The following is a 19,798-nucleotide window of genomic DNA, read 5'->3' as shown; positions in this document are numbered from 1 at the left end:
CGTGAAAAAGGCAGCAATGGCTCAACAGTGACCCGCAGCCTGAACCCACAGCCTGTGCTGCTGCAGGCAAAGCTCCTCGTGTTGAACGTCCTCGCCCTGCAGCTCCTTTGTGTTGCATTCATCCCTGCCCGCTGCCCGTGATGTAAACATCTGACGGGGTGGGGAAAACCTGCCGGGCGAGCTCATCACGGAGCCGAGAGTTTCTGCGAACGGAAAATGTGCGAAAGGTCCTCGGCCGGGAGCAAAAGCAGCCGCAGTTCCGCGGAGATCCGCCAGGGAGGCGCCGCTCAGCGACGTGGGGCGGAACGCGCGGAACCGGAACGGAAAGCTCGGGAGCGGCGCTCCGCCCGGACCTGGACGGGGGTTGCACCGCGCGGCGTTGTGATTGGCTGAGAGCGGTGCGCCCCCCGCGCGGGTCCCCATGGCGGCGCAGGGCCGCTGCCCCGAGTGCGGCTCCGCTGCGCTGCTGGAGGACGCGCACTACGCGCAGCAGCAGTTGGTGTGCGCCGCGTGCGGCTGCGTGCTGGCCGAGGGGCTGCTGACCACCACCTACAGCGACGAAGGGCAGCTGCGAGGTGAGGGCTGTGCCGAACGGGTCACCGCAACAACCCCGTGCAGCGCTATGGGCTTGGGGCTGAGTGGTTGGGTGACCGTGAAGAGGAAAGGGACCTGGGGGTGCTGGTTGATGCTGAACACGAGCCAGCAGTGTGCCCAGGTGGCCAAGGGGGCCAACGGCATCCTGGCCTGCATTAGAAATAGTGCGGCCAGCAGGAGCAGGGAGGTGAGCATCCCTCTGTACTCAGCACTGGTGAGGCTGCACCTCCAGTGCTCTGTTCAGTTTTGGGCCCCTCACTACAAAAAAGGCATTGAGACCCTGGAACGTGTTCAGAGAAGGGCAACGAAACTGGTGAGGGGTCTGGAGCACGAGTCTTATGAGGATCAGCTGAGGGATCTGGGGTTGTTCAGCGTGGAGAAGAGGAGGCTCAGGGGAGACCTCATTGCACTCCACAGCTTCCTGAAGGGAGGCTGTGATGAAGAGGAGTTTGGCCTCTTTTCCCAAGCAACAACCAGGACCCGAGGAAGCGGCCGCAAGTTGTAGCAGAGGAGGTTTAGGTTGGACATAAGGAAGAACTTTTTCTCTCAGGCACTGCAATGGCTGCCCAGGGAGGTGGTGGAGTCGCCGTCCCTGGCAGCGTTCAAGAGGCGTCTGGATGAGGAGCTGCGAGGTCTGGTTTAGTGCCTGTGGTAGCAGTGGTGATGGGAGGGCGGTTGCACAGCATGATCTTGCAGATTCCAACCTTGTGATTCTATGGTTCTGTGGTTCTCTGCACAGCTGTGGTGCACTCGGCGCTGACTGCTGCTGTTTCTTTCAGAGGTCTCCTATTCGCAGAGCACCGGGCAGAAGGAGCAGTTGAACCGCTGTGAGCAGCGAGGTAAGGGCAGACACCCCCAGCTTGGGTTTCTCTGGGCTGCATTTCTCTGGACGACCAATGCTGGTGCATCACCACCCTTATTGCAAACAGCTCCTCCCTCATTTCCAGCCTAAATCTTTCATTTTGAAATCGTCCCCCTTGTCCTGTCATAGCAGGCTCTGCTGAAGGATCTGCCCCTTTCTTACAGCCCCTTGGGCTGCTCTCAAGCCTGTCTGGAGCCCTCCCTTTCCTGGCTGCACAATGCCCATGCTCTGCTTGTCCTCACAGGGCAGTGTTCCATCCTTTGGATCATTTCTGCTTTGCTGTAATTCTAACACACCTCTGAAATGGTAAAAATCCTTCAGGAGCTGACAGTCGAACACGAAGGAAGGAGTTAGTTCTGCTGATCCTTAAGGGCAGTGTGTTTTTTCAGGGATCAGACGGGTCCAGGATCTCTGTAAGGTTCTTCGGCTCCCGTCGGTGTTTGAGGGAACGGCCATCTCCTACTTCCAGAGAGCACTGCAGCACCCCTCCTTCCGCCTGGTCAGCCTGGAGAAGAAGGAGCTCCTGGTGGGCTGCTGCGTGCTGGCAACCTGTCGGCAGCACAACTGGCCACTGACATTGGGAACGATCTGCTCGCTCCTCTATGCAAAGCAGGAATTGGTCACCAGCGTCTACCTGAGCCTTCAGAAGGAGCTCGGGATCTCAGTGCCGGCGCTGAGCCTTTCAGATCTGGTGAAGACTCATCTTAACAGGTAATGGGAACCTGCGACCCGTGTGGTGCTTTGTGTGCAACATTGGTTTGTGCAGGAGCTTCCGGATGCAGTTGCTGTGGAAAGCTGTTTGGAGAGCAGGCAGTGAGGGACTTAGGCATGGTGAGCTACTGCTTAGCTCGAGAGCAGGGTGTGTTTGCCCTTAAGGACCTCACTGTGGCTTTCTTGGTGTTTATTTAGATGGATGACAGTGGCTGCCACTGTGGTGGAGTATCAGCAAGCCCTCAGGAGGCTGAGGGCAGAAATCCCTCACAGTCTGAGCCGTGTTGCTGTAGCCACGTCCCGATGCTTTTCCTGCTGCTAACAGTGGGTTTCCTCCTCTTCCAGTTTCCGGCTGTTCCAGCACACAGAGGACATCCCTGTCCTGTTTGTGGAGGACAAGGAGTCGATGCTCGCCCGGACCATGCAGGTGGTGGAGCTGGCCAGCGAGACGTGGCTGGTGACAGGCCGGCACCCCGTCCCCATCGTCACAGCTGCAGCCTTCCTGTCCTGGCAGTCACTGCAGCCCTCCGCCCGCCTCACCTGCACGTTCACACAGTTCTGCAAGGCAGCAGGCGTCGACCTGCCCCCCCCAGCACGCCTGAGGCTGAAGGAGCTTTACGACGTCCTCCTGAGGATGGCAGCTGAGCTCGCTTGGCTGAAGGTGCTTAACTTGGACAAGAAGACGGTGGTCAAATACATCGGGGATCTGCTGCAGCACCGAACTTTCCTGCTGAAAAATGCCTTCCGTGCAGCAGATGTGGAGGAGCAGCAGAGGGCAGCCCAGGCCGAGGACTCCTCCAGCAATCCTCCAGCAGCAGCAGGGACAGCACAGGCCGAGGGCCGTCCCGCAGAAGGGAAACAGAAGGCTGTGGGCAGCCGGAGGCCCTTACTGCCACCCTGCCTCCTCCATCCAAGGAAGAGGCTGCGCACTGCAGCCTTGAGCGCTTCGGATGCTGGCGTCACTGGAGACGATCCCATCTCTGACGGTGAAATAGAGCAGTACCTGAGGGGCCCAGAGGAGATCAGGGCATTCAGGAGGGCCAAAGCGTGGCAGTAAAGATGAACGTCACTGGAACAGCAACACCGGAGCACCAGAGAGTCTGGAACCAAAAGCGTAAATCCTGGTGGTTAAAGAGCTGTGGAGTGCTGCAGGGAGGAAATGGGGTGGGGTGGGGAGTGGGCGATGGCTTCTTTCGTGTTCTGGATCACAATGAGTCATTTTAATTAGAAGTAAATAGAAACAAAGGTGCCACGAATGGTTTCAGCTGCTCTGGCGTCGGCTGGACAGGGAAACCAGTGGGGATCTGCAGCCAAGTGACAGCAGTGGGGTGTATGAGCAAAGCATTGCTGGCTGTTTAATTCACACACTGTGAGGCAGTGACCTGTGTCTGCCTGACGGGCTGTTGTGTTTGCATGCAGAATCTGTGGGGAATAACAGCACTTTTTTGGCAGATTTTGCAAATCTTTAATATATTAAACAAAACGTATCTGCTAGAAACATTCTATTCATATAAAAATGCAAAAAGACCCCTTTAAAGACATTTCTTTGGCATATTTTCCCTTCCCTCCCCCATGTATATTGCAAGAAGCTCTCTGTTGATCTGTCATTTGCTTGTAATGTAAACATACAAAAAAAAAAGTGTAATTAATAATACCAAGCTTTTTATATAATACTGTCACAGTGCAGCAAGCATATATAACAACTCAGCATCAGCAAGACTGTGTGGGCTGCAGAATTGACATAAGGATGTAAATTGCATCGAATTCCAGGCACAATAAACGTGGCATGAAGCAGGCTGTTTGGTCAGGGAAGTCTGGCAGCCCAGGGACAGCAGAGCTGCAGCAAAGCAAGTGAACTGCAGCCCTGCAGGATGAGGGGTTCCAAAGGGAGAGGAGTTGGATTCTGAAGGGGAGAAAAATCTGCCTCTAAGTGCTATTTTGCTCTGCTAACTCCTGGATCCCTCGGCTGTGGGGTAGCAGAGGGCTGGCTTGAATGCTTCCCAGCACTGCAGTCCTTTGCTGCTCCCCGGGACCCCATGGGAGGTAGGTAAATAATTAAACCCATTTGCACACGTGAGAGAACTGAGGCTGAAAACAGCACAGATAGACTCCCCTCGTTCTCCTTTAAGCAAATGGAGACCTGGGAGTGCTCCTAGAGCCTCCTACAGCCTGCAGTGAGTCTGGCTTTTTTTTTTGCCTGCTGGAAAAAAGGGGGACCTGTTTTTAAATGGGGAAGAATAAGTGCTTAGCAAAGTTCCAGCCCTTTGAACGTACTGCAGTCCTTAGGAAGGGCCCTGACAGCACCGTGGGCATCTCACTGTCCAGGAGCAGCCTCCTGTGAGGGAGGAGCCCACACTGGAGGGACAGGAGGTGGCTCAGCACAGCGCTGTTGGTGTCCTGGCTTTGTGGGAGCAAAGCCTGCTGGGTCCTGTGTGCACACATGGGTGAAGGATGAGGACCTGCTTTGGTGCCTGCGCCCAATTGGGCTCTTTGGTTCCTGGAGGAGATGGGCAACCCGTGTCCACCTCAGGCAGAGCAGTGCTGCTGCTCCACCCGTTTGCATAGGTCACACCTGGGAGGGTTTGGGAGCATTTTCCTGCGGTGCTTTTAGTGTCTGACATCCACAGAGTGCAGACAGTTTCTCGGATCAGTGCCTTCTCTTACCTTGTGCTTGCTTCGCAATATGGCTTTTGCTTTGGCAACCCTCGGGGCTCAGTGCTGTCCTTTAAGATAGCAACGTTTGCTTTTCATAACACTTCAAACTGAGACTCTTTCAGAAAAAGCTCATTTGGGGCCACCCAAGCGTCCGCACGACCTGCCTACGTCTTTGGGAGTATTGCATTCGTGGCTGTGGGAGAGCATTGCTGCTAAGGCGGAGGCACTTGCATCGAGTCTATACATATATACATTCACCAATATAGAAATTTGAAAAATAGACATTTGTTTCCTTTGTATCTTATAAAATAGCATTTAGGATCAGTCTGAAGTGAGGTGCGGGAGCGACGGAAGCGAGGCTGCAATTCGTGCTGCTGAAAAGCAATGGTTGCCTTTCACCTCCGCCTCTCGGTGCTGCAACCTGGGCAGGCTGTGACGCCCGTCCTGCGGGGATGAGGCCCCACGTAGTGCACTTAGCCACGCTCGCAGCCTCTCTCCAGCCTCCTCCGTGCACAGCCTCCAGCCTAGGAGGACGTGCTGCAGCACTATGGCCATCTGCTCCTTCCCCATCCCTCACACCGTAGTTTCGCTTTTCCAGAGCCCGCTTCTCATGCCGGCCCCGCCGTCAGCACCGGCCAGGTTGACGTCGTACTTGCTGCCCTTCAAGCCTCCGTTGTGGCTGCCCACGTTTAGGGGGTAGGAGCGTCGCTTCGCCTCCCTCTCCGCCTGCCTCACGTTGTCTCTGCTCCGCCGTCGCGCCTCCAGAAAGCCGTCGCTGCCCTCCGACTGGCTGGGTGCCACCTCCCCATCCTGGGTGCCCGCGGCTCGCTGCGCAGCGCAGTTGTTCATGGGGCTGTTCCTGCTGCTGTGGTAGCTCTCGGAATGGCTGTTGTGCACGCTGCCGCTTTCGCTCTGCTCGGAGGAGGGGCCCCGCAGCACCTTCAAGCGGTGGTGCTTCCCCTCGCGGTGCTGCTTAGTTCTGCTCTTGTGGTTCCTGCGGTGGTTGTTGGCGTTTCTCCCCACCCCGGAGCTTCTCCCCCCGTCGCCGTGCTCCGCTTCCTCAGCCTGGCTCTGTGCCGCCCGCAGGTTGGTCAGCTTGCAGCGGCCGGCGGCTGAGCCCGTGCTGCTGGGCGAGGAGGAGGACGTGGCGCTGCGGGCGGCTTCGGGATCGCAGCTGATGAACATCTGGGAGCCGTCCTCTACCGCCGCCGTGCCGGGGTGGCTGTAGGGCTGCATGGGCAGCGCAGAGCGGTAGGAGGGGCAGCAGGAGAACCACGAGCCCAGCACGTCCCGGCGACGGACGCAGTGATGGATGAAGATGAAGAGTCCCAGCGCCACGGCCGTCACCCCGTAGAGGCAGCTGAAGACGACGTTGAGATCTCCACGCTGGGACACGGCCATGGCTCCAAACGTCCATAAGGCCACATACATGGCGTGCACAGCCAGCAGCGCCCAGAGCTGCGCCTGCAGTGAGTACACACCATCCACCTCTGGGCAATGCGTCCCTGAGTGCAGCGTCACTGAGATGGAGCCTGAGTCTGTCAGCAGCTCCCCGTTGGTCCCCAGCCTCGGCGGTGTGCCTGGCAACTCCGGGGGCTCCTTCCCACGGGGAGCCTGGCACTGCAGGCTGAGTCCAGCACACAGCAGGTACAGCCAGGTGACCAGCAGGATGAAGGCCACCGGCACGTAGAAGGCGCCCAGGCTGGGCCTCCACACCAGCCAGCAGCTGCAGGAGAAAGAAAAGGATCCAATCAATATGGCTTCAGCCCCTTGACATGCCCGATGGCCTCTCTCCATGGATTATGCATGGACAGCTCCTGGGATGGATTCCACAAGCATTTCCCTGGATTCCCAGCACTTCTGGCTTCCCTTCCCCTTGCCCAGGCTGAGGAAGGCAGCAGGACACTTACTAAGGGTTGTTGTCGTGGTAGTTGTGGATGTTGACAGCCGCTGTGATGCCGCAGATGATGAGGGGGATCCCACCAGCAATCAGATAGAACCTGAAAAGAAAGAGCACACCAAGAGCACACAATGCAGTGCTGGGTCAGAGCACACCAAAATTATGCCATGCAGCCGAGTGCAATTCCCAGCGGGGGAGGACCCAGGGAGGATTCCCAGGCAGGGGATGGCAGTACCGCAGCATGGGCCGAGGGGTCGGCGGTGCTGAATCCCCATCTGGCTGCCGAGGTGCTTTCCAGGTAGCTTCCTTGTAGAGGACACGGGCTTTCACCACCATCCACAGCAGCGTGGACAGGGAGGAGTAGTGCAAAATGATGCCGACCTGCAGGACGAGGTGATGTGGTCAGCACAAGGGTGATGCAGCCAAGCGAGGCTCGACTGTTCAGCTTGGAGGAAGGCCCCATTTGGGGTCCCTGTTGCAGCAGTGGCACCCACCGCTTGGCAGACGACCAGGTAGCCGGTGAGGGTGATGCCTCCTGCAAACACTGCTGATGTCATGGCCATGTGGAAGCAGAGGTTAAGGAGCATGTGCCAGCACTTCCGCGTGATGTGAATGGTGCTGGAGGGAGCAGAAGGGAGCGGTGAGCTGCCTGGCTTGGGCCGTCCACCTCCAGCCATACCCCCACCTACAGCCAAGGCCACGCCGTGATGCTCACCCGTGGTGGACGATGTATGTGATGATGGTGGTGAAGAGGCAGAGCAGCAGCACGGCTGTGCAGGTGTACATGGCTGGGTGCAGCACCTCCACTGGACCTCGCGCCTCGCTGGGGAACCCGCTCAGCTCCTGCACGGCACCACACAGCCCGTCAGACCCTACCCCATAGCCCCACAGCTTGCAATTCCACACATCATACACCTCCACAGTGTGAGCACAGAGCCCCAGTGCTCACCCCCCACCTGCTGCCCCATTTACCATGAGCACAGCCACGTTGCTGAGGTGCCGGCAGTGCAGGGAGGTGACGTTGGGCTCACGGGCAGCCAGCTGGCAGCCCTCGGCGCTCCAGCCCCCCATGCCCCCCAGCACCTCAAAGTTCCAGTAGGCAGCCACGGGGTCTGCACCCTCCCCGGGGTGTCGCAGCGACACGGCCACCGGCTCCGTCAGGTTCCCTACACTGCAGCCATCTGCAGGGATGGAGAGAGCTGGTGAGCCAGGGGGATCCCACCACCTTCCCTTCAACAAGAAATAGCTTTGCTCTGCAGGAGCGCTGCGGAGAACAGCTCTAATCTCCATAGAAAGGCAGCCCTGCTGGCACACAGCCCTTACATGTCCCTGCATAGATGACTGGTGTGGCCACGCTGCGCCGCTTGCCGTCGTCTGCTAGACGTGAGGAGTTCCCCGTGCTGCAGAAGAGCTTCCCGTTGCGGAACACCAACAGCTGCAACTTGCAGTCGGCCAGCGGGGTGGGTGGAACGGGGCTGGCAAAGAGGCTGGGCGGCAGCTGGATGGAGGCCAGGGCAATGCTGTTCTGTGGGCACGCAGTCATCGGTGAGATCAAGCCGCACCCTCAAACCCCTCACCCCCATCAGACCCATACCTTGATGTGGAAACTGCTCAGGGAGACGTTGGGGCGTCCTGTGGTGCAGCGCAGCCGCAGCTGCTGGTCAGGCTGGGGCTCGGCTGCCTGCTCAGCCAGGGCCGTGCGCCCAGGAGGGCCCCCATCCCGGCGCTGGAACGCCACGCAGCTCAGCCCCACGTAGCTCTCAGGCTTTACCACGTACGCCTCGAAGGCGATGTTGCGTGAGTTCTGCCAGGCACAGAGCAGTGAGGCGGCTGTCAGCCCAGCATGGGCAGAGACCCCTAACGTGTAAGTGGACGGACCCCCACCGCGTGCAGGGACTCACCACTGCCATGTGCTGGGAGTTGGTGCTGAGGGTGTGCGCTGCGATCTTCTCCAGGGAACGCACGATGCTGGTGCATGCCTTCTCTTCTTTCTGTGACATCCAGAGGATGTGGTCGTCCACCAGCATGATGTTGCTTGCCATCTCCACGATCACATCGGTGAGCTGCGAGGAGAGCCGGCTGCAGGTCGCGCTCAGTTCATTCATCCCCAGTTCATGCTTCCCTTCCAGTACCCACCATGCACGGATGGGGAAAGCAAAGAACAGCAGCGTTACCTGCTTGATCTGGTCCACGTAGCCAATAAACTTCTCAATCATCTGAGCCACGTAGAGGACATCAACCATATCCGAGAAGTTGGCAGCCTCGGCTGTGTAGACGCGCAGCTGGTGAGCCAGTGTCAGTGCATTGGAGGCATTGATGGGCATCTGTAGGGTGGCACAACAACAGGGCACGATCACTGCTGTGCCTGACCCCAACCTCAGCAAGCCGTGCGGGCTGAACACCTGGCTCACCAGCACAAAGGTGTAGAGCACACGGGTGATGTCGTTGGTGTAGAGGCAGTGGGAGTAGTCGCCCTCCTCCCAGCGCCCCGCACGGTCACAACGCCTGGACGCTTGCTTCTCTGCTGCTGGACCCCCACTTGCTGGCCCCGAGGCGAAGGGGTACTGCAGGCATGACTGGAAGGCGGTGATGCCAGCCAGTGTGCGGGGCCACCTGGATGCACACACACACACAGTGACAGTGGGGCAATGCTCCCCACGAAGCTGCTGTCCCCCCATCCCACATCCTGCTCGGCTCAGAGCAGCGCAGGGGGGCACCGCTAATCGAAGCCACATTGACTGCAGCAGTAATTTATATTCTGGAACAGCCCTGCCGAGGTTACGGCAGACGCCCAGAGCCTTTCGTCTTGTGCCAGAGAAATTCCAACACCTCTGCTGCTGGAGCCTGGCTGCGCTGCCGGCACGGGAAGGCCTTCAAAGGCGCTCATGCTCCCTGTGGCTGCTAATTGCAAGCAGATGATTGGGCACCTGTGGGCCCCCGCCTGCAGGCAGCCCCCTGCCCGGCACGCATCGCACACGGCCACGGCCACACTGCTACTGGTCTCTACCTGAAGTCCCCTCGGTTGTTGGTGACGCGCTCTGCGGGGCAGTAGGACGCAGAGGTCTCCAGCACCACGATCTCCACCTTCTTGCTGACGTTGCCCTGCGAGGTGGAGACGGCACACTCCCACTCACCGTTGGCGGAGACGTGGATGTTGGAGAGGATGAGTTCACTGTGGGCAGAGGGGACACGTTGGCATGGAGGGGCAGTCCCTGGAGTAGGGACATGCACCAAGAAACAATGCCAACACTTTGCATCCCACGTACAGCACTTGGTACCCGCAAACCTGCAAGCCCTGCACTGTCCCCAGCATATATGCACTCCATCTCCACCTCTATCTCCATCCTAATCCCTATTCCCATCCTCATCCCTGTTCAATCCTCTCCCCATCCCACCTCCGTTCCTACCCCCATTCACATCTCTATCCCCATCATCCCCATCTCAATCCCGATCCCGTCCTGTTCCCACCTGGTGATGAAGGTGCAGTCATGGATGAGGCTCTCCTCCACGATGACGCCCGCCCGCTCATCCTCCTGCACTCGCTGCTGGTTGTGGTACCAATGGATCTGGGTGCTGTTGTCCAAATAGGTGGCGGTGCACTGGAAGGGCAGTCGGTCCCCCTGGAACACCACCTGGCGCAGCGACGGGATGAGGTGGTGGGTGTGCAGCTCCGGGGTGCCGGCTGCAGGGGCGGGGGGGGGGGGACGGGACACACACACATGTGGTGTGAGCCCCCCCGGCCCTGGCACACTACCCACACCCTTCTCCTCTCCTGCTCACCGCATTGCAGCTGGTTCTCCTGTGCGCTACGCAGCGGGGTGCTGTGCAGGTGCCGTGGATACACACACAGCGTCCGCTCCGAGATCTGCGCTGAACGGTTGCGGGCCCAGGGCAGCACCCAGAGCAAATTGCAGTCACACGTCAGGTATTCGGTGGCAAAATCCCTGCAAGGGTCAGCAGCCGTGTGGGGAGGCTGAAGGCGGAGGTGGCACAGCTGTGCACAACTCAGAGAGGGTCTGTGTTTGGGGGTGGACGTGGTGTACTCACACGACTTTCAGTGAGGGCAGCTCGTCAAAGACGCCAGGGGGGAGGCTGGAGAAAATGTTTCCTGACATGTTACTGCAAGAAGCACAAAGCTGTGGAGGAGACTGGGACATGCTTGGAAAACCTAAAGTCCTCTCACATCCTGGAGCTGCTAGTGTCACCCACTGGTCTGGGCATCCTCATCCCCACCTCCATCCCGTCCCAACCCAATCCTAGAGATGAAAGCCTTTAGGAGGGGACCAGGAGTCCGAGCCCCCTGATGTGTCCCATTTACAGCCCCCACCACCCAACACAGTGTGTGGGAGATGGTGGCCCTTCTAGGGGAGCCCACGGCACTGCTTACAGTCGGAGGAGGTTGGTGAGACCCTGGAAGACGCTGGCGCTCAGACAACCGATGCGGTTGTTGGAGAGGTCCCTGCAAGGAGGTAGAAGGGCTGTGAGAGCTGGAGATGCTGAGCTGCTCCCAATCCCCACAGGCTGCCCTGCACTCCCCAGGTACTTACAGACGCTTTAGCTCAGGGAGCCCAAGGAAGGCGCCTGGCTGCACCGTGCTGATCAGGTTGTTCTTCAGGTCCCTGAGGGGAGACAGACACGGAGCTCAGGGCGTGCAGCCAGCATCCTGCCCCTTCCATCAGCACAGCTCCACAGTGCTCCCAGCCAGATGGAAGCCTGGGGAACGCAGCCCCGCTCCCAGCACACTGCAGCCACACAGAGCCAGGCACCCCAGGGACACAGCAGAGCCCCACACATACCGTGCTCACCTTTCCCTGCTGCAGAGCTGTTTCTAGAGCAGCCTTATCCCAGCAAGGCTACTAGGATAAGAGCACGCTGCAAATGTCAGCGCAGCTTCACAGTGGCTTTGCAGCCCGGAGGAAGCTCGATTGGGTTATTACATTGATTGCAGGCATGTATCTTATCAGAGGCACGCCAGGCACGCAGCAGCCGCTGCAGTAGGGACGTAGGGAGAGCTCTCAGCTGCTGCGCTTCTGCTGAGCAGAGGTGTCCCATGGGTACAAGGCACACAGCCAGCTCTCAGGGCGCTGGGCAGGGTGCAGAGGTGTGGAGGGCTGTGGGTGTGCAGGGCTGTGGGTGTGCAGGGCTGTGGGTGTGCAGATTTACAGGGGTGGCTCAGGTGAGCCCCAGTGCTGAAGGAACAGCTCCACTCACCCACACCTGTAGTGCAAACCCAGCCATCCCAACAACCATCCCCACCCCAAAAACCCTCCATCACAGAACACACCTGACCCTGGGACAGCAGCCTGGCCCCACGGACGGACAGACAGACAGACGGACAGACAGACAGACAGACAGACAGACAGACCCCACACCTGCGGCACCGGCACTGTGGGATCTCCACAACTCTGCACACGGCACCGTTCAACGTCCCCCCTCCCCACACAACAGCGTTGTTCATTCATTCCTTTGTTGGACCTTTCCCAGTGCTTCCACGTGCAGGCAGCTCACACAGGCTTTTAGTTGTGCTCCCAGCCCCATCTACAGCACGTGGGATGGAGTTACCATGAGTGTGATTTTCTCCCGTGCTCGCTCCCATCAGAGCCTTTCAGCGCAGTGCCCAATGCCTGGCTGACAGGAGCCACTGTCACCACGGGGCTACCCCAAAACTCACGGTCCTGTATGGGGCCATCGAGGGACCCATCTTGGCCAAATCCCAGCCCCTGAGCACGGTGGTGCCGGCGGAGGGCACGGCACTCCCAGTTGGGGCTGCGCTAATGAGGGTGGCCGCATACCGGCCCTGCTCACACTCATTAATCTCATTACGCCGCCACATATCAGTGGTGATGCTGAGCTGCCAGCCCAGAGGGGCGGTGGGCGTGGGGCTCTTGGGAATGGCTTGGGGACTCTGGAAACAGCTCAGCCCCGATGACTGCGTCACACCGGGACGCCAAACCCCCATGGCCCCATGACCAAAGCAAGGGGGCCCCTGAGGTCCTTGTGGTGCCAGCACAGCCCCTCTGCGGGGCTTCTCTGTGCTGCAGCCCTGGACCGACCCGATGCATACAATTAGAGCTGCTGTCGGGAGCAATCAGGCGCAGCCCTGTGCAGGCTGGGGGACGGGGGGATGCTGCCCATGGCTGTGCTGAGCTTCAGTGGAAGCTACCCCATGCTACACACACAGAGACCTCAGGGCATGGGGATGTGCAGACCTGCTGCACCCAGGGGCTGCGGTCCCCAGGTATTGCCCCTGGGCCAGGCTGCTCCCTGTCCAGGCTCATTAATTCTCTCGTTAATGAGAATTCAGTGCCAGGAGCCTAAATGTGACCCCATACTTCGACCACAGCGTGGGAGAAACTTGGGTCCTCAAAATGACTGCTTCAAATAGAATCCCAAAACAGCTCCATGCGTATTTTCATGGCTTCAAAAATCTCACATCAGCCTCAACACCATGCACTGGGAACACAAGCCCAGAGGCAATGCCATGCCCTGCAGTTCCTGCCCTGACCAGCACTGCACACCCACTCCCCATGGAGCAGCTGGCCTCTGCTGGCCAGGGCAGGTGCACACTGCATAACTCAAACAAGCTTCACGTTCATAAATGCTTCCTTGTTTGAGCTAATGAGACCCAGGCTGTGCTGATCCCACTGCCCATGGGGAGCAGTGGTGAGACCCCTAGGCAGTGGGGCTGGGACCAATGGGTGCTGTGGTGCCAATCAGAAGCCTGGGCACCATGGAGGGGTCCCTGCACCCCAAAGGAATAAGGACATCCGTGGCACCATGTGCCATGGGATGGTGCAGGCACAGTGCCCTGCAGGAACCCTCCTGCAAAGGGATGGGCACCCATGGGCTGTCCCCACAGCTGGAGCCCCCCGGCCCCAGTGTCATCCCATCCCTGTGGGGCTGAGGAATGTGTGAGCCCCTTGAAGGGGAACAAAACACCCTCAGTGTGCCTGTCCCCACTCCTAAAAACCTACAGATCAGATCCATATGGGGGCCATAAATCTCCTCTTATTAACGCTCCCATCATAGAGATGCCTTTCATGGAGAGATAAGAAAGTTGACTTTGTTTGGGGGGACAATGTCGCTTTTCATACCAGCCCCCACTGAGTGTGGCCCCCCCGGTGCCTCTGCCCCAATCCAGCTTCCAGAGACCCCAGGATGCCTGTGGGTGCTGGTGGCAAACCCAATGCCCAGAGGCTCACTGAGTAGCCTAACCCACACCACCCCCAGCCTCCATTCACTCACAGCTTCTCCAGCGCCCGCAGCCCGAAGAAGGAGCCGTTCTGCAGCACTGTGATCTTGTTGTTGCTCAGCAGCCTGTGGGGATGAGAGCACAGGGATGGAAGGAGAGGGAAGGTGCTGTTACATGGGCTGTGATGGAGATGCCCAAGGATCAGTGAGGCTGGGGGATTGGGAATAGCTGGATCTGTGGCAAGGTGGCATTGCTGGGGGATGACATGGGACACACAGCACCCTTGTGGGGACACCATGCCATGGTGGTACTGGGCTGGAGGTCCCCAGGGCTGTACCAGCACCTGGGGCATCACAGCATAGAGTTGCACGTGTAGGCTATAAGAACCCCCAAACCTGCACTGAGCAGCATCAAGGAATCCTCAGCCCCCCACCCCATTAGAGATCAGTGTGGCAGGAAGTGCAGAGGGAAACCGCAGCAGGGAGGGCTCCCCGGGAACCCCATCCGGGGGCGAGCAGCAGGAAAAAAGGCCTCATTGAGGGCTGTGCCAGGGCTGTTTACACACGGGCCGTCCCTGCAGCTGTGCTGAATGGGAACTGTGTGCTGCAGACAGGACGAGCTCCGCACCATCCCAGTCCCAGGGGGCAGACGTCGGGTTTCCCTGGCCCCATTCCCGCATCGCAGCCAAGACTGGGGGACTCCAGAGGGGTTGCAACCTAACCCCAGCAGCAGCTCAGCCCCATCCCATTCCATGGCACTCACATGGCACCCAGTTCCCTCACTACAGCCCCCAAGGGATGCTGCTGCAGTGGAGCAACGCTGCTCTCCATGGATGTTGCACTCACCACTGTGTCCCCACCACCGTGTGCTCTCCACAAGGGTGCAGCTTTGGCTGGGGTTACAACCAGGGCTGCACTCAGCTGGGAACATGGCCCCCAGCCCACCATGGGCCCCAGGAAGGAGCCCCCATGCCAGGAGATGTCTTTGTTCTTCTGACCCCTGGGACCATCAGCTGTGTTTCTGCCATAAAAACAAAACTCCCCTCCATAAAAGGCAAAGCTCAGGCTGTCCAAGATGAAATCAGTATCCTGTGTGATCTGCAGCCAGGCTGCGGGGAGAGCAGAGGCGGGAGCAGCCTCCATCCTGTGCCTGATGGAGCTGGGACCCCCTGCCCCTATTTGTGCAAGGAACAAAGCTCCCAATGAGTGACCAAAGGATGCTGGTCTTTTTTCCCAGGCAGCCCCACTGGGCTCCACGGAGATCCATGAGTTAGTGGTGATGTGTCTCTGCTGGCACCACTCAAAGCAGGGAACCAAGAAAGCTCTGAATGCATGAGACGGATGCATGGGGCTGCAGGAGGGATCCAGCCATGGCAGTGGGTCCCTGTCAGGCTCCTTACAGCCATTGATGCAGGGGGACCCTGTGGTCCCTGTGCCCAGGCTGCCTGCAGGGCTTGGCACACCATGAAAGTGCAGAACCACGAGCAGGACATGGCACTGAAGTGGGACGGTTCTGCAGCACCCAGGAACCCGTTGGCTGACGCTGCGTTCATCGAGTGATGCTGGATCACTCCCCAAGGGTAATGCAGAGATGACAGAGCACAGCATGAAGGAAAAGCAAGGAGTGGGTGATGGGTCCCACTGGGTCCCACCTCCTCTCCCCAGACCCCATTACCAATGGCACGGAGCCCACGAGGCACCAGCGCAGGCGCAGAGATGGAGAAATCCCTTTCCCTTCTCATTTTTCTTCCCCTCATCTCAAAAAAAGAGGAGCCAAAAAATGGAACAACAACAACAAAAAAACCAACTAAAAAAACCCCAACCAACAAAATACACACACACAAAAAAAAAAAAAAAAAAACAACCCAAACAAGCTTGTTTTTTCAAGCGTGCTGGAATCCACTTGGATAAATAACTGCTCCAGAACCCGGCCTGCTGGAACAATAAACTTCCTATGTCCCCGACCAAAAAAGGAGGCAGCGGCCGCGCTCCCCGCAGCCGGCGTGCAGCGGGAGGAGGACGCGGCACGGAGGTTAATAGTGGGGCGAGGATGGTGGGGGTGGGGAGCACAGCTATGCTTTGCTTTCTGAGTGCATTAATTTAAAGCATATGCTGTGTGCAGATAGGGCCGTGCCCTGCGCGGCGCTCGGCCGCCGGCGGGGGATTGTAGGAAGGGTGAAACGGGGGCCCCTGGTGCTCCCCAACCCCCTCCTTTCCCCCCCCCCCCCCCAAACCGGGGCGGTGCCACCAGCTCACGTCACACCAGGCTATTTCGGATGGTGAAAATTATTGTTCCAACCCTCAGCACAGGAAAAAGGAGCCCCGGAGAGAGGGAAAAGTGGTCAGAGTGGAGCGGTGCAGGGATGGCCCTGGGGACGTCACGTCCCCGTCGCCCCACGGCTTCACAGGGTCCCCGGTCTGTAGGGATGGAAAGGAAAAAAACCCACCGACCCCTAAAAACTGCCCAATCAATATCAAAAGGTTCCCAAAAGAAAGCGCCTGCAGGGCCCACGATAAGCAGAGGGGAGTTCAAGTAGAACTGGAAATTGGTCATAAGTCAAAGCCCTCCATTCCCTGCAGACAATCTGTAATTTCGGTGCAATCAAGCTGTGTGCAGAAATGAGGCCTGCGTTGGGATTCCACATCTGGAAGAGGTTTGGGCTCCTGCCCGTGTGACAGCAGGGCCAACAGGGTGATTGGGGCGGGTGGGGACGCAGCACACTTCCATCAGGGTGTGAGCACGGGGTGGAGGGGGGGCATTCAGCCCCATTAGCAAAGGCAGCAGTGCTGCAGGGACATCCCCAGCAAATGCCCCGAGATGCCAGTGCCCAGCACCAAGGAAACTGCAGTCCCAGGAGGATGGATGATGCCCACTGGAGCAGGACGTGTGGCAAGCAGCACAACGGGAAGCAAAGCACAAAGAGGTGCAGGAACTGCACAGGGTGGGTGGCAGAGAGCACTCAGGTTGCATGGGGGCATTGTGTCACCAAACCCCATGCGTGCTCCTGGCCAGCACTGCAGCAAAGAACTGCATGGCTCTGCACAAAATGCACCGTGTGCCCCACGGTCGAGTTGCCCCTGGGGCACGCAGAGGGATGTCCTCACAGCCTTAACCACACCTGGCAGCACTGGGAGATGCTGGGTGAACCTGGAGCCTCTGGTTTTGATTGTCCCATCTGGAAAGGGTTTAGCATAAATCATGTTTACTGCGAGAGAGCAGAGCCCAGGGTCACCACGTATTTGTAGGTTTCTGTCTATGCCAGTAGGTTTCGTGTCACGTCAGAGTGGGGTTGTGTCACGTCCTGATGCTGCCATGCAGTCACCCCAAAAAGAAGCTCAAGAGCAAGCGAGGAATGGGACGCTGCTCCCAAATACAACTCAACAAAGCACTCCCAACCCTTGTGGGTGCCTGCAGTGGGCTGACACGTCACAGCACCCCAGGGCAGGGATTGCAAGAGCAGAGCAGCGTGGGGAGAGCACTGCTGCAGCGTGCAGCTCCAGCACAGCAGCACGGGATGGGACCATGAGAAGCACAGCTTCGGGGCCATCGATGCTTCCCTTGTGACCACTGCATTTCAGAGCTCACGGTGCCACACAGCTCGGATGAGCTTTGAGGACATGCTCCGTATTTATGGGTTTTCACCAGGCCAACATCATCACCCTGAAATGAAGCCCCTGCACAGCGAAGGGCAGATGGGAAAACATGAACTGCTCCAAAGCAGCCACAGGACCCCCATGCAAGAGCAAATACGTGGTCATTGGGCAGGACCGGGAGCACCCTGCGCACTGCAGGACCTCAAAAGCAGGACAAGGTTCTGGTGGGACGGGTGAAAGTGCCGATTCCAGCAGCGGCCGTGCCGTCACTGCCCTCCCAGGCAGCTTTAATTCAAACCTCCCTGCCGCAGTTATAAATAAACACACACCGCTGCCAGCGCCTGCCCAGAGCCGGGAGCTCCCCTGCCCATGGCCGAGCGGGCTCGGAGGGGGAGAAGCGACAACTCAGTCCCATCGCAAAGCCCAAATCCACGGCACATCAGATCCGTCTGGAGCAAATATTCCCAGTAAAAAGCTTTCAAACAAAAACATCCTCCCCCAGCGCTCCGATCAGCAAATATCGCGGAAGGAAACGCGGGGATGGAGCCCGTTTCCTGCGCTTCCACATCAGGTCCACGCTGCGCACCCACATTTCCAGCCCACGGAGACGGAGAGATCCCGGGGCGGCTCCACGACGGCTTTAAAACCCCATCGAACAGCGCTCCGCGTAACGCAGAGCAGAAAAACCGCTACAGTCTCGGAGCAGAGCAGCCGAGCTCACGAGAATCGGTAGAGTTCGCTCTGCGTGGGACGAAGGGACGCGGGCACGCGTGTGCGCGGTACTCACAGCGTGGCGGTGCCGTCGGGCAGCAGCCGCGGTTCGGGAGGTGCGGGGAGGGCCGCTCCGTTGCACAGAACCCGGCGGCGGGGCACGGCGGGGCCGCTCGCCTTGTGCCGCTCCGCCGCGCACTTACAGCCCACGCTTTGCACCGCGCAGCTCCGCACCGCCGCCGATTCCGCAGCCCCGCTCAGCGCCGCAGCCGCCGCTAAGAGCAGAGCCGCCGCCGCCGCCCCCCGCATCGCCCCGGCACCGGGAGCTCCGGCTCCCCGAGCCCCGGGGCGGCTCCGGCGGCGCCTCCCCCGCTTGCAGCGCTCCGCCGCCAGCCCTGGCGCCTCCCCCGGACCGCCCCCCGCCACCGCCTTCTTCTTCTCCTCCTCCTCCCCCCGGCCCGGCCACCACCGGACGGCCCCGGGTGGGGTGGAAGAACGGGGATCCCGAGGGGGCAGAAAGGCGTCGGACTCTGTGCGGAGCTGCGGGGCAAAGGGCTCAGCGGGGCTCGAAGCGCAGAGCTGGAACCCTGTGCGTCCAGCGGGTGAGATGGAGCCCCGGGCATCCATGGAGAGAGAGAGATGGAGAGCTGGGCATCCATAGAGACACAGAGAGAGACGGAGCCCTGTGCCTCCGTGCAGAGAGATGGAGATGCAGCTCCACGTATCCACAAGAAAAGATGCAGCCCCGCACCTACAGAGCTCACATGGTCCATACAGACCATGACGTGACCCTGCAGTGACAAACACTGCATCCCAGGGACATGCAGCCCTGCTGGCCCCCAAGGGCCCCACACTGCAACCAATGCACAAACTTTCACTGTCACTTCACTGCTTCACTCCCTCCCGGCCCCTTCTCTGCAGTCAGCATTCCTCCCTGCTCGCTTTTAACTTTGTTTGCCTCAGTGCTTTTCATGCTAAGTTCAATATTTTCCTTCCTGCTCCCTCCCTCCCACGTCCCCACTGTCCCCTGTGCTCCCCCAGCCCCACGTTCATCTTCTCCATGCACGCCACTCACTGCAGCTCCAAATCAAAAGCGATCAAAGCACGAAACGAATTCTTTGGGACGCCTCCAGGAAGAGGGAGAAGAGGGCCATGGAATGGAGGCAGAGGCTGATTGGGGAAAGCAGTTTCTTTCCAGGACCAGCAGCGTATGGAGGAGGAAGAAATTTACTCCATTCTCTAAATAAATAGATCTCACTGTGGTGGTGGGTGTAAGGAGATACTCATCACACTGCCATCATTATAAGAGCACAAACCCAGCTCCAGGAGCTCGGTCACCAAGTCACAGTCATGCACACCGTGCCCCTTTGCACTCCTTTTCTTTATTTTATTTTTTTTTTTTTGAGGAAAATTTCCACTGCAGCAATCATTTCCCACTGCTCATTGCTTCAGGATGCTGGGCCCGGACCCCACAGCTGGAGCTGGGAGCAGCAGGAAACTGTTTGTATCCAGCATCCGCCCTGAGATCCTGCATGAACAGGTGATGGCCAATGGGAGGAAGAGGCTCCACTGACCCCCAA

General features: G+C 58.8%; 2 protein-coding genes across 2 annotated transcripts; one reads left to right on the top strand and one right to left on the bottom strand.

The window, feature by feature from the left end:
• Nucleotides 1–381: 381 nt before the first annotated feature.
• On the top strand, nucleotides 382–3,665 carry BRF2 (BRF2 RNA polymerase III transcription initiation factor subunit). The gene is made up of 4 exons (XM_052701904.1): nucleotides 382–575; nucleotides 1,374–1,433; nucleotides 1,846–2,167; nucleotides 2,513–3,665. Exons 1-4 carry the CDS (start codon nucleotides 422–424, stop codon nucleotides 3,222–3,224), a joined length of 1,248 nt encoding a protein of 415 aa, XP_052557864.1. The 5' UTR covers nucleotides 382–421; the 3' UTR covers nucleotides 3,225–3,665.
• Nucleotides 3,609–19,030, bottom strand: ADGRA2 (adhesion G protein-coupled receptor A2). Its single transcript, XM_052701899.1, is given in 20 exon segments — nucleotides 3,609–6,548; nucleotides 6,733–6,822; nucleotides 6,958–7,103; nucleotides 7,217–7,340; nucleotides 7,438–7,565; nucleotides 7,695–7,903; nucleotides 8,046–8,247; nucleotides 8,317–8,526; nucleotides 8,624–8,785; nucleotides 8,897–9,046; nucleotides 9,134–9,335; nucleotides 9,730–9,894; nucleotides 10,191–10,404; nucleotides 10,503–10,666; nucleotides 10,770–10,841; nucleotides 11,110–11,181; nucleotides 11,270–11,341; nucleotides 13,968–14,039; nucleotides 18,295–18,667; nucleotides 18,670–19,030. Coding segments are annotated over 20 exon segments (4,341 nt in total). The 3' UTR covers nucleotides 3,609–5,395.
• Nucleotides 19,031–19,798: the final 768 nt, after the last annotated feature.

The sequence above is a fragment of the Tympanuchus pallidicinctus genome, unplaced genomic scaffold (genome assembly GCF_026119805.1).
Source record: "Tympanuchus pallidicinctus isolate F22 unplaced genomic scaffold, pur_lepc_1.0 scaffold41, whole genome shotgun sequence".
Classification (NCBI taxonomy): Eukaryota; Metazoa; Chordata; class Aves; order Galliformes; family Phasianidae; genus Tympanuchus; species Tympanuchus pallidicinctus.
Note: the sequence above shows the minus strand (reverse complement) of the source record. Positions and strands in the feature narration are given on the sequence as shown.

What these genes read in the sequence shown, in the direction of transcription:
- BRF2 (XM_052701904.1), top strand. Translation starts at nt 422, where the DNA reads ATGGCGGCGCAGGGCCGCTGCCCCGAGTGCGGCTCCGCTGCGCTGCTG. An exon ending in GAACCGCTGTGAGCAGCGAG is followed by an intron (nt 1,434 to 1,845) that starts GTAAGGGCAGAC and finishes GTGTTTTTTCAG; the next exon opens with GGATCAGACGGGTCCAGGAT. An exon ending in GTGAAGACTCATCTTAACAG is followed by an intron (nt 2,168 to 2,512) that starts GTAATGGGAACC and finishes CTCCTCTTCCAG; the next exon opens with TTTCCGGCTGTTCCAGCACA.